The sequence below is a fragment of the Artemia sp. Qi Xiang Cuo genome, chromosome 2, assembly GCF_049724085.1.
Source record: "Artemia sp. Qi Xiang Cuo chromosome 2, ASM4972408v1, whole genome shotgun sequence".
Taxonomy (NCBI): Eukaryota; Metazoa; Arthropoda; class Branchiopoda; order Anostraca; family Artemiidae; genus Artemia; species Artemia sp. Qi Xiang Cuo.
Window position 1 is genome coordinate 82018684 of NC_142795.1, and position 14267 is coordinate 82032950.

The following is a 14267-nucleotide window of genomic DNA, read 5'->3' on the forward strand; positions in this document are numbered from 1 at the left end:
CTGAGGGGTTGAAACAAGGCAACAAAATATTTTTCAACCATCTTTGGCACCGGGCAGAAACACACACAGACCACACATGATGAAAGAACAGTTGAAAAATAAACACAGTAAGTTCAAAGTTAAGGAATAAAACTTGGAGCAAAGGTTTTATCTTAATCCGCATAGTTTTCTTAAACTTAATTGTTTAATATAATGTTGAATTATATTCTTTTTATTTTACTTATTTTCTTTACCAGTTATTTGCTATTCAAATTTGTTCATTAAAATTTGAAGAATATAAAACAAAAGAATATCAATTAACTAAATACTCATTTACGAAATATTTACTGAACACTAAATTTACTACAATTTACTAAATAACTAAATACTCATACCAACTAACTAAATATCGATCGATATTATCTCTGAAACTTAGAAGAACCCTACAATTACACTAAAACTGGTATACACATGGAAAAATAATCCCATCCTCCAAGGCGATCCTACTGTCCACCACAGAGATAACAGACAATTTACAAGAATTTCAAAGCACCATTGCATTTCTTAACTTCACAGCTCTAATTTATAATACAGCTCTTGACCAGGATTATCTTTGATTTGGATACTTGTTAATTAAACGAAACACACTCAAGAATTCTGCTTAGGTTAGATCTCGGAAAACCAGTTTTATAACCACAAAGCCAACTGACGGGTGATAGAACGCATTGGACTTGTATAATTTGAGCTATATGTTTGCACATTTGGTGGGGGGGGGGGGTAGATTAGGGACACTGTCCAAATACTTTACCCCCCACCCCCACCCTCTAATGTACAAATTTACCCAAATTACATTATTATACAAGCTAAAGGTTATTTAAAGGTTATATTTCATTAGGACTAACCTAACTTCACTTCTTGGGTGTGTTTCGTTTAATTAACAAGTACCTCGATTTGTATATACAATTAAGGCTTATTGCTATTTCGTGGTGTCCCGACCACACTCAATAAGTTTGACATGTTTGATCTGTTTAAAACCGGCTTCTCTGTTGGTTTCTTTGTGTGCACTCGGAGATAATCAGCTTAGCTTGAGCGAAATAAACTAGATTGCAGTTATATTTTAATTAAGCATTTAGTATATAGAATTGTTTAGGTATTTAATATAATGCGTTTTGGGCGGCCTGCTTCCCATAATTCTCTGTTGTAGTTTTCTTCATTTTGTTACTAAAGGGTTATATTTTCATCATATACGGGTATATTTCATTAAGATTAACCTAACTTTACTTCTTGAGTGTGGTCGTAATACCACGTTAGAACTGGCTTATGTTCCATTTAAAAATGTTTGGTAAAGGTTTATGAAGTGTGGATCAACAGTCCATCCGGCCCTCTCCCGACGGCCCGCAGCCTTTTTAGCTAAAGTAGCTAAGTATAAGCAGGTGATTGGAAGAATCTTGTTTGAGAGTGAACCAACGACGCTCTCCGTTGTTAATACGTAAAAGAGGGATCACAATCATTCCAAGGAAGTCAGAACGTCTTGAACGAACTTCATCGTATACAGTTACTTCCAAAGCACTATTTATGTCCTTCACCTGGCTTAAAGAAAAATGATAAATACATTTTATTTTTTACTGTAAAAAAAAACAAGCACTAATTTGAGAATTATGAGTTCAACCCTCTTTGGCACCAGACAGAAAAAATTCCGTTAAGGCCTGTTTTGTTAAGAAAGCCTCATTCTGATTCATTCCTCAGTTTCCACTTTTTATTAAGGAATGACGTTAACTTTAGTTGACTAATAAAGGAATAGCGACACTTTCATAAGGAATAGTTCCTTCCTTGTTAAACCAAGTCCAGAAATGATGAGACCTTGCTAAAGTAGTGATTTCTAAATAAAAAATAAAATTTCCAAATGAAATGAACTTATTTAGACTTAATTACTCCCACACCGGCTGACTCACAAGGCAACAATGGTACCTCTCCACGATTACCACTGAAGAGCTTGCGGCCACAAATCTTCCAAAGATATTCCCAGCAGTTTAGCATCATTCTCTAGGTTTTTGCCAAGCGTCACGTTCTGCCGTCCACACCCTCTAATGCTGGGGGGCAGCACCAGACATCCTGGGGGAGCCCACCATAGTCCATAAGGACGAAGTAGCCTCAAATACCTCCATCTACTACTTAGAATATTCTGGACTATCAATGGTCGATTCGCTATTTCACGTATGGAGATGTTCATAATTCTGTCAGACCAGTAGATTCCCGGGTTGCTCCAAAGGTAATTATTTTCAAGACCTTGTATTAGTTTACGAAGCTGTTTTCTCAGTGTCTATGTTTCGCATTTACACAATAGTATAGACAGGGGGTTGTTTCTTAGTATGCCCACCCTCTTCAGCTCCCCCTCTTTAAGCTAAAATTTAAGTTATGCCTCACAGAAGAAATGATCAATAGCTGAAACTTCAGCACAAAGAGGGGGGAGGCTAAATGGAGGTGCTTGGATAAATGCCTCACCTAAACCTGAAAAATAATACCATCCTAAACCCTGAAAAATACAAAATCTGAAATTCATTCAGGCACAGGGTTACCTGATAAAGGACTTATCTCTGATTATTGCATTCAAAATATCGACAAACTTACAAGGTGAATATCTTATACCAGTTTGGGGTCAGAGTTCGGTATTCGGTTTGAGTTTGTAGCCTTGCATTGTCCAACTCTAAGACACAATAAGGATCCGATTTTCCTCCAATGTCGGCAGCAGCTAACCCACGAGCGCGAAAAACTTTAACAGTTAGATGTCCAACATCTCGTAGATTTCGGAATGTTCGTAACAAGTCCTAAAAAATTTAAGTTGTTTATTTTAATTAAAGTTATTATTCATGGATTATATAAACATATAAGTTTTAGTTAAAGAAAGGTAAGCAAATTGTCGAATTAGTAGATATCGGGGAGAACTACTACCCATTTAACTTAAATGTATGCTTTTCTCCCTTACGAAGTTATCTGTCCTTTATTTTATGAGATATGATATATAGATTTATTAAAAAAGAAAACAAGCACTATTGACCTTTCGCCTGCCAAGAAAGGCAATAAGTTTGAAAGGGCAAGCGAGGTTATCACTCTCAGCTAATTAAAACAACATTCATACCTTGCTAATTAACACACAAGAAACCCATCTGATGAAGGAATAAAGGAAAAAAGAGAGAAAGAGGAAAAGACAAGAAGTAGATAGAAAAAAAAGTAAATCGGGGAAATACCTTAAACAGAATGACAACCTGGAGTGGGCTTAACACCAAATTCACTCACGAGATAAAAGAAACTTTTTTGCCCGTGACTTGAAAGCTCGAAGACTAGGGGTATTATTCAACCACTGGGGCAATATATTCCAGACATGAGAAGACCATACTGGCGAATCGCGAAAGGGTCCTGAGTGGTGCTCCTAAACTCATGAGTTAAGTTATCAGCTTTTCTTGTATTATAATCATGACGGTCTCTATTAAAAGTAAAAAGATTTTCAAAAACAGGGGCGAGCAGCTGATTCAAATATTTATACGACAAAATTACAACTTGGTAATCTTGAATTTGGGATACATCCATTAACTTATTCTTTTTAAAATTCTCATGAGCAGGAACCACATCAGAATCATCAAATTCAGATAATAATTTTACAGCTCTATTCTGAAGTTTTTGTACTCTTTTGAAACATGTTACAAAATTACTTGCCCATATAGAGCATCCGTAGGGAATATATGGGTAAAATATAAAAAAATAAATCATTTTCAGGATCTTTTTTGGGACTAGATTTTTAATTCTTCGCCTCACCCCAAGGCCTCTTTTTAATTTTTCAGCTATTGCACTTGAATGGTTTTTCCACGACAGGTTCTCATCAATTAAAAACCCCAAATACTTCGTTGTTGCTACTCTCTTTATCACATTTTCTTGAACCGTGATATGGTCATTTCCAGCACTAAACAAAATTCTAGAAAATATCATGAAAAAAGTTTTAGAAAAGTTTAGGGTTAACATATTTGGCTGAGAAAAAGTTAGAAATTCAGAAACTGCATTATGAATTTTATTATATAAAACATCAAGTGAAGGCGCTGCCAGAAAGAGCAAAGTGTCATCTGCAAACAGGACGAACCAGCCTCTGACAGGTAGTGTTTCACTCGATCAATGAAAATAATGAAAAATAGAGGTCCCAAGATTGACCCTTGTGGGACCCCACACACTATTTTCTTTTTTGAAGATAAAAATGACCCATTCTGAACTATCTGATACCGATTGTGTAGATACGATGAAAACCACTCCAGACTTGAACCCTTCACCCCAATCGAGTCAAGAGCTTGAATAAGCTCTGAGGGGTATACCGTATCGAACGCTTTTTTCATATCCAAAAACACAGCTGCAGGTATGAGACCAGCTTCAAATGCATCACTAATCCAATCAACCGATTTCAGAACTGCTATATCCGTAGATAGCCCTTTTCTGAACCCAAATTTATTTTCCATTAGAATTATATTCTTTTCAATATAATAACTAAACTGGGCATGTATCACTTTCTCATACAACTTAGAGAAGAATGAGAGAATAGATATAGGTCTTCGATTCGATGGTTCATCTTTTTCTCCTCCTTTATGAAGAAGAACGAGTCTTGCAATCTTTAGTGCTCCTGGAAATATTCAGAGATCTAGAGAAAGGTTGATGAGGTGCATCAACACAGGTAAGACACTCGTTTTTGCGGCCTTTATGAGTTTCAGGGAAAACTCGTCCATCCCGCTAGAGCTTGACTTCATCGTAGCCAAGAATCGTGCCACTTCCCGTTCCGAATATCTTGCAAACTCAAAGGAATTCGGACTTGCAGTCTGTCTTTCAATGACAGATCCAAAACTCGCAGATGTGCGTAGTTTAGCCCGCGCTTGATCGCAGAGTCTTTTTCCTTGATTTGCAAAATAGCCACACAGAAATTCAGATATGTCTTGAGAATCAGTAACACGACCTCCTGTTGTCTTCATGACTCTCACCTCCTCCTTACTAGGAAATTTACCCAAAAGTTTATTTATTGTTTTCCATGTATTTTTCATATTCCCTTGATTTTCATGAAATTCATTTCGGAAATAAAGTTTCTGAGCATTTCGTTTTACTGAATTTAAAATCTTCCAAAACCTCTTGAATTTTATAAAACTATCATCTGAATGATCCTTTAAATAATTCACATAAAGTTTGCTTTTCTTCTTTATTGAAACTAGAATAGCTTTTGTTATCCATGGTTTCTTGAGAAAATTTCTATTAGGGTTTATTCTTCGCAAGGGACATGTTTCATTCATTACCTTCGTCACTATTTCACTGAATAGGTCATATGCAGTATTTGGACACTTTTCCTTTATTACACGCGAGAAATTTGTTTCATCCATCATATTTGCAAAACTCTTTAGGTTTTTATTATTCATTTCACGGTAAAACGAAGCCCTTTCATTTCGTTTGTTTTCCTTTGACCGATTCAGCTTTATTTTACTTATTAAAAGAAGGTGATCCGAGCCGTCGGACACAACCACATCTGCTTGGGATCTTTCAAGCAATCCCCCATTAATGAAAAAATTATCAATTAAAGATGCCGAGAGATGCGAAATCCGAGTTGGAATAGTAACAAGAGGAAAACTATCATGTGACACCATCATATTAACAAAAGCTGATCTTTTCACTCGTTTTAGTAAATCTATATTAAAATCTCCCATCATAAATTTGTTTTTATTTTCATTATTAATTTTATCTAACAATGGTTCAAATTCATCAAGAAAAAAACTAAAGTCACATGACGGATTTTTGTAAATTAATCCCAAAATCAAGTTCCTTTCCCCTTCATTTTTTATTTCAATGAAAAGTGTTTCGATCCTACCTTCAAGCCAAAGGGAAAGGTCATCCCTAACCCAATATTGGGTACCTTCATTAATCAAAAGGCCTAGACCGCCCCGCTCCATGGTTGTCCGTTCTCTTCGCTCGCAAACATATCCCGGAAAAGAAGAATCCCATGGGAGTGACTTGCTAGAAACAAATGTCTCACAAAGGCCAACAGTACACGGTTTCTTATCTAGCGAACTTAAAATCTCACATAAAGAAGAATATGCCGTTCTTAGACCTTGACAATTCCAGAAAACGATCGCTCTTTCTGCCCTCGCAGGATTTGAATACTCATAAAGATTATTCGGATTCACATAATTACTTGGGTGGCAATTCAACGAAAAATTATTGATGCATTCATAATCCCCCGCAAGTGTGTCACGAGCTTGGCTTCCAAAAATAAACCGGTTTTTTTTTCAAATTCATTCAAACGGTGATAATATATATTCGCAATCATTGAAGGGGGTGACTACCTTTACGACAAAAAACGAAGCAAAAAAAGCCGCAAAAAAAAAAAAAAAAAAAAACATACTGATAGACAGAAAGAAGAAGGAAAATCAAAGATAGAAGAAAAGAAAAAAAAACGTGAAAGGAACTGAAAATTTGGCTATAAAAAGCTAAAGATAAAGCAAGCATAAAAGTAATTAAATAGCACAATTTATACACCATAAAATTATATGGTCAGATTTGTCAAATCAGCCACCTCACCCATAGCTCAAATTTCATTGATCTCTTCCTCCGAGTTTTTTCCAAAAAGCGTCCTGTTATTCGACCAAAAATTTCTGTTTTCAATCTTACTCTTAGCCAAGTCAAGAATCTGTTTCTTTTTTGATTTTAGGTACTCGGTGACAAAAATTCCCGACCGAGCAAGCTTTGACTTACATGCAAACACTTTTCTTGCAATTTCAGCAGACTTGAACTCAAGTGATTAGCTACGGAATACGTTACTTAAGGGGATATTGTGGACGGATTCATTACAAAATCTGATTGCCAATAAGTATGCTTACGGTGTCAGTCTTAGCAATCTATCAGAGCTTGCTCTTTATGCAATTGTTCAATATGTATTCTATTCTGCCTGTAATTCAAGGCACTACTAACTTGTCTTTGTTTTCCTAAACTATGTATAAACAATGGACCAATTACAAAACTTACAGCCCTTTCTCAGAGAGTACGTGAGGGAGTACGTTCAACTATGCTGAATCAAATGACCATTTCTAAATTTTGATTAGATGCCATTGGGAAGAAAGGGGCGTGGAAGGGGGCTAGTTGCCCTCCGTTGTTTTTAATCACGTAAAAAGGGCACTAGAACTTTGAATTTCCGCTCGAATGAGCCCCGATCATTCTCAGTCTTCCAAAACCATCGGTTCGATGCGATCACCCATGACGAGAATAAAACAAAAACAAATAAACACGCATCCGTGACCTTTCTTTTGACAAAAAAAAAAAAAAAAAAAAGAAAAAGAAAAAAAAAAAATCGACATTTTTGCATACGGGAGCTTGAAACCGATGCAGTAATAACCTCTGATATGCTAAATCTTATGGTGCAATTTTCAGCAAGATCACTTGACTTTTGGGGGCTGTTTCTTCCAAAATCAGGCAAATTTTCTGAGGCTTATAGCTTTTGATGCATAACATTTGACTTTCTGAATTTTACATATTTGGAATCATAGGCAGCACAATAGCGCGGCCTAAAGAGTGATGTGGGCACAATGTATTTTATTTTTTGTTTTTTGGTTTGTTTTAGACCAGGGCCCTTCGCATCAAAGGAGGTGTCGTAGAAACGAAAAGGGCTCATTCGATTGGAAATTGAAAGGGCTAGTGCCGTTTTTAATAGTCAAAAGTGATTGGAGGGCAACTAACATACCTCCCACGCCCACCCTTTCCCCAAAGACATCGAATCAAAATTTTGAGATTCTCTCCCACGCACACTACTCTATAAAAGCTAGAAATATCATTGAAACTTTTAAAAGAGCTAAGTCAAATCAAAATTTTAAAGTCCTCGTGCCCTTTCTTAGAGTAACAAGAGATAGGAGGGCAAGCAGCCCTTCTCTCAAGCCCACATTTTCCAAACGCATCCAGTCAAAATTTTGAGACAGCAATTTTGTTCAGCATAGTAGAATGGTCCAGCAACTATGTCATTAGGGATATTAGGCATGTCAACCCCCCACAATTATGCAGTTAGCCAATTTAACTTTAAAACTTTAAAACAATTTCAGAAGCTATAATATTGAATTAAAAAATAATGTTTGTGTCACGATTAAAGATTGTTGAAAAAGTTTCTCCAACATACAAATAGCAACCAAACTTTGGATTCTTATAGAAAATAACGGAAAAGACATAAAACATTATTTTTGCCATGAAAAAGACTATGTCAATAAAAAACAAATAGAAATTAATTAATTTTTTTCCACAAAACAATCTTTTCAAAGAAAAGTAAAGGGCTCCATTAAGCCAAGCATGAGCAAAAATAAAGTCAAATAATCTTACAAGCGTAAAACTACGATAAATCACTATTAATAAATAAATGAAAGTCAGAACGAACAGAAATTACAATAAATAGCCGAGTCAAACTCAAAACGAGCAAAGAAAAAAAATAACATGAGTAGGGCTGATAACCCCCATGCCTTCTCAAGACCAGAAAACAATTTGCGCTTTACTGAAAACAAAACATGTTTGAAATGTTTTCACTTTTCTTACTTTCGTAAATAAAGAATTAACAAAACGCTTTTAGGAATAAATATCAGTATATGTCAATTAAACTGACAATCCGAGGTCATTTGTTTTTTTTTTTTTTTTTTTTTTTTTTTTTTTTTCTTTAGTAAAGCACAAATAGTGTTCTGGTCTTGAGAATGCATAGAGGTTATCAGTCCAGCTCATGTTAATTTTTGCTCGTTTTGAGCTTGACTAGGCAAATTATTGTAATTTCTGTTCGTTTTGAATTTTATTTATTTATTGATAGTGATTTGTGGTAGTTTTACGCTTAGAAGATTATTTGTCTTGATTTTTGCTCATTCTTGGCTTGATGGCGCTCTTTACTTTTCTTTGAAAAACTTGTTTTGTTGGAATTTTTTTAAATAATGAATAACATTGGGTTTGGTGAATTTTATATATTTGGAATCAGCGTAAGAAGCTATTTCTTTTAATGTATTAACTCTTATTAAAATTTCTTTTTTTAGAGATTCGATTACAATTGGGCCGAGTCACTCCCTACCACGGACTGTTTGATACTAACTAATTAAAAGATGAAGCTAACTTAAGGCCCAGATTATTAAGCCAAGTCAATCACTTAACTGTTGGCAATTAATAGATCCCCTAATATGGGAAAAACACCCTAGAGACAAAGCTATATAGTTATTGATAGGTGAGACAGAGAGAAAGAAAAGGAAGCTTAAATCGATAGAATGCATTAATTACTAGCCACAAACAAAGAAAAAACCAAAGCAAAAATAATATCATTAAAATTGTCGGAAAGCTTGGAAAGTACTAGATTTTATTTTGGGACGTATTTACTGTATTTTTAGTAATTAAAGCGTCATTTGCGCTTTACTGGAAACGAATAATGATACAAGTATTTTTTGTACTTGTTACAACATTGAAAATAATGATAATAATTACAGTAAAATAAAACCTTGAACTACTTAGCTTTCAATAATTATTACCATTATATATCAAACGTTCAGTTAAATTTTATTTATTCTTTCCAGGGACTTTTCAAGGCACACGTAGTTTTCAGTAAAGAGCAAATGAGGTAGTTGGATTTATACTTTTACAGTTATGGAAGGGTGCAGTAGCCAAACTCTTGTTTGTAGTGATTTTTGTTTATTTTAAGCTTGACTTGTCTATTTAATTTACGTTTTACTCGTTTTAATAATTGTTTATCCGTTTATACTGGTACTTCTTGTATGTTTGTTTGCTATGATTTTTCGCTTAATATTTGTTCATTTTGGGTTTCATTTATTCTTTAGTAGTAATTTCTGGTCGTTTCGGGTTTGAATTATAATAGGAATTTATTTTTGCCGATCTTAATTTTAATATGGTCTTTAATTTTCTTTGAAAAACTTCTTTTTCGGGAAGTTTTTTTTTTAATTAATTTTTGTCCGTTTTTGATTGCCAAAGTTTCAAGTTTTTCAACATTCCTCATTTCAAAATCAATTTTGTTTTTCAATATCGAAGTTTCAAACACTAAGTTTCAAGGTTCATTATCCCCTCAACATTCCTCGAATATAGTCACAAATGAATGCAGTGGTAGTTGCAAGCTGTCACAGTCACAGTTGCAAGTTTTCGTAGTTGGAAGTAGTCACAATTGCAGTCACAACCAGTCTTATTTGCAGCCAGAATAGTAGCAGTTGTAGTAGTGGCCATTAAAGTATCAATCTAGTACCATTAACTCTTCCTAAGATATTGCAGATAGTCCTTTTAGATAACTTGGATACATTCAGTTTCTTTAGTTTTTTTTTTAAACTTGATTTTAATTCAATATTAATAGTATTTAATATTAAACATAATAGATTTCGTATATTTGGAATCAGGATAAAAATTCAATTGTTGTGATTTATCAATTGTTTTCCAAATTTCGTATTTTAGATTTTCGATTAATACTGGGCAGGGTCACTCCTTACTTACATTTCGTTACTAAGAATTGTTTGAAAGACAAATTATTTGTCTCTTCAGAAATAATATTTCATTGTTTGTCAATACTTTTTGCCTCGCATAAGTTAATATCCATTAGTTAACCCAGTTTTATAAGGCTAGGACAGTTTTATTTCCAAAACTAAGGAATACTGGGACTGGCATACGAAAATAGGTAAAAGAAGAAACGTAAAAGTACAAATGTAAATAGGCAAAAATAAGTGGTGGCTTACAAAAATAGGTAAAAGTAAAAATGTTAAATTACAAAGATAAATATATAAAAGTAAAAAGTGGGCTATGAAAAAAAGTAAAAACGTAAAAATACAAAGGTAAAAAGGTAATAGTAAAAGGTGGGTTACGAAAATAGGTAAAAGTAGTAAGGTAAGATATGTAAAATTTAAAGGAGGCTTACGAAATCAGGTAAAAGTACAAAAGTAAATGGGTAAAAGCAAAAGGTGGCTTATGAAAATGAGTAAAAGTTAAAGATACAAAGTACATGAATAAAACATAAAAGTGCAACGGTAAACCAGTAAAATTAAAGCACGTTTTTTAAACGTTGAAGCATAAGAACTGTAATCTCTCTTTCCTCCTTGATTTATTTCTGGAAAACAAACTATGTAATACGTACATATCTTCTGGTTAGTGTAGTTGATCTATCAGAATCAGATTCATTGGCAGTCAGATCAGATATAGACTCCGTGGAAGTACTACCACTAATTGTTAAGAGTAAATACAGCGTCCCCACTACGTCAGATATGCACCCATCGCTGTGATCAACAACAACGTTTTGCCGTATTCTGTGCGTTGTTTCACGTTCTAGTTTTGATAGGTCGAGAGTAAACCTAAAATAAAAAATAACTGTATTATTACCTTTTGAAAACGTGATAGCGCATTAACTTGATCTCAAAAAGGAATTATTAACCTTACTTTAATGATCCATAATTATTAACACTTTCAGGAATGATTATCAGTACGTTTTTAGCTGTCAATTCACTTTCCTTTTTTATTTTTTTTTTCATTAATATTGGTTATGATGGTTATTTGTTTTTTCTTTTTTTCGATATCATGGGAAATAAAAACATATAGCTCGAAATAAGGACTGTTTTCAGTATCGTGGAAATTATCTCATAGTGTTTAGAAGGCATAGGGGGGGGGGGGCTTAAACCATACTCCTCTCATTTTCTGTTCGTTTTGAGTTTGGCTCAGTAATTATTTCATTGTAATTTTTGATTATTTTGGGCTTTATTTACTTAGTGATGGGGATTATTGGTGGTTTTATACTTGAAAAATTATTTGACTTTATTTCTGCTCATCTTAGCTTTAATGTAACTCTTTAGTTTTCTTTGGAAAGCTTCTTTTGTGAAAAAAAGATTTTTTTTTCAATTAATATAAATACAAAAGACATAGTACAAATAATTTTTTCTGTCTGTGCCATTGTTCAAAAGACATACAATAGCGTTAATCCTGTCAGTGAGAAAATACTTGCTCTTTTGGACATTTAGGGCGTATGTTAGTATTTTTCTACTTGGGAATCTTGCGAAGTCCAGTAACCCTACAGAATTCCATTCGATCTATTTAAAAGGTGTTTTTTATTCGGCAAAATTTAAAATATATCAATCAGAATGGGTGGACCAGGATCAGGGGCGTCCCGAGGGGGGGGAGATTTTTGCAGAAAATTCGGCATAAATCAGGTAGCGATTCGGTAAAATTTAAGAAGATCACCCTCCCCCCCCCCCCCAATGAAATCAGCCTCCGGATGTTCCTAACCAGGACTCGAGACGTGCTTTATTTACATAAGTAAAGAGGTGCATAAATAAAGTAAGACTAAAAAAGAGGTATAATTTTTTTTTAAACTACCTCCTGTTCCTTCTTAGAAAAGGCAAATATTCAATCTTTATCCCAATGTAAAGTAAAAGCAAAAAAAGGGAATAAACAAATTAAATACAGATAATGTTATATTTATATTTACATATTTAACTTTATAATTTTTATGAACGCCATCTGGATTGCATTAGATAGCGCTGTTTTTTTTTTCTTCAAGACCAACTCTGCTGGATTCAGAAGAATAAAAGAGGCTCAATAAGAGAGGAGCTTTAGCTCCTCTCTTATCATTTTCACATACTCTTTGAGCTTCCTCTTATTTAAACACTTTAGTGGTACTAGTTGACCATCGTCAAGTATTTAGGTTCAATGATTCCATCCTAATAGGTATCAAAAAATTAGTTAACAAAGGCATATCTCGAGGGAACCATCTTGAAGGGCGCCTGTATCTGTAAACAAAAGTAACAACTATTACGACAGTTAGCCTACTATGAAAAGACTTAAATTGTACCAACACTAGATGGTTGTAATTACAGCAATCATATAGTCTTAATAGTAGTAAGAAAAATATAAAGACAACAATCAAAGAAAAAAAGAAACAAATAGACTCGTAAAAAAAGGCGAGGGAAAAAATCATAGCATAACAACCAAAAATGATAATAAAACACATGTTTAACGAATTATAGATAAACTAAAAAATAATTGAATGAAAGACAAATTTCATTTCATTCTTCAAACTTGTCTCACCTTTGACAATTTTGACCTTTTTTAAACAACTGCAGGTGCTCTACATACCTAGTGTTAAATAACACTCATATTAATGCTCACCTAGTTTCAGTTTCTGATAGTAGCTAATCATAGTGGCCAGAATTTTGAAATTCTTAAGATAATTGCATTTTCTTGGGGACACCAAAATCAGTTTGAAAATGGATACTAAAAAAATTATGTTATTTGGATCAGGAATAACTGATGGTGAAACATGGTGTACGGTAACAAGAAAACCGGTCAAGCTGGATACCTGGGTAGTATTACTAACACAAAAGTGCATGCAGTAAAGATTTAAAAAGCATAATACAAAGCACAATAGCCAAGACAGTGTTTTTCGCAGTTATTATTATTTTCTTTTAATAGGAAGATAAGTCTGTGAACAAGATTAGAATACTCGTAGTCATAGTCATGACAGTAATCAAGTATGGCTCTGACACTTGCGTGCATCAAAGGGCCGATGCAGGTTTGTTACAAGTTTTCGAGATGAACTTTAGCAGGAGTTCTGGGTATTCATTTGATTAATCGTATATCAAACAATAATCAGCACAAAAAATTTATTTCTGATCCGTTTTCTTGATCTATAATAAAGGAAAGATTAAGACAGCAAATGCACGTCTTATAGATGAAAGATAATAGATCGTCCAAGATTCTGCTTTTCCACCAATCAAAAACCAAAAAGCAGTTCTGGGCTAACCAAAAAGCAGTTCTGGGCTAACCAAAATGCAGTTTTGGGCTAACCAAAAAGCAGTTCATTCCTGAATAGGGTGGAAAAGGGTCAGAAGAAGGGATTTGATTGAAACAGAAACTTCACGGACAGAGATAAAAAGTGACGTTTCAGATAGACCAGGATAGAGTAGAAGCCTGCAAAGCTGCGTTGACCTCAGTTGGTTTGATGCTGCAGCAAGTTTTTAGTACCAGTGGTAGTATTAGGGACCAGAGTCTGGCAACAACACCCAGTGCTGTACTATCCCACCGTGAATTGGTAATTGTAACTGCATGGCATTTATAGTGGTTGACCATCCCTAATTAATTCCAAGTTGAGAAAAACGTCGGTGTTGGGTATATCTATTTCTGAAGGCTCTTTAAAGCTCTATGGACAACAAGGAGGGAAAGAGGGAAATAATATAACTTTTTGGGCACGCTTCCAGTGAGGGGACTGGACTGGGATATAGTAGAACCAAGAATGA

The 14267-nt window shown here is 34.4% G+C and overlaps 1 protein-coding gene across 1 annotated transcript in view; it reads right to left on the reverse strand.

Annotated features, from left to right (window-relative positions):
• The window catches only part of Mctp (multiple C2 domain and transmembrane region protein), a 357697-nt gene that overhangs the window by 72389 nt on the left and 271041 nt on the right, over positions 1-14267 (reverse strand). The window contains exons 12-13 of the mRNA XM_089108305.1: positions 11120-11333; positions 2608-2804 (exon numbers count right to left, since the gene is read on the reverse strand). Coding sequence (XP_088964431.1) covers positions 2608-2804; positions 11120-11333 — 411 coding nt within the window. The remainder of the gene's footprint in view (positions 1-2607; positions 2805-11119; positions 11334-14267) is intronic.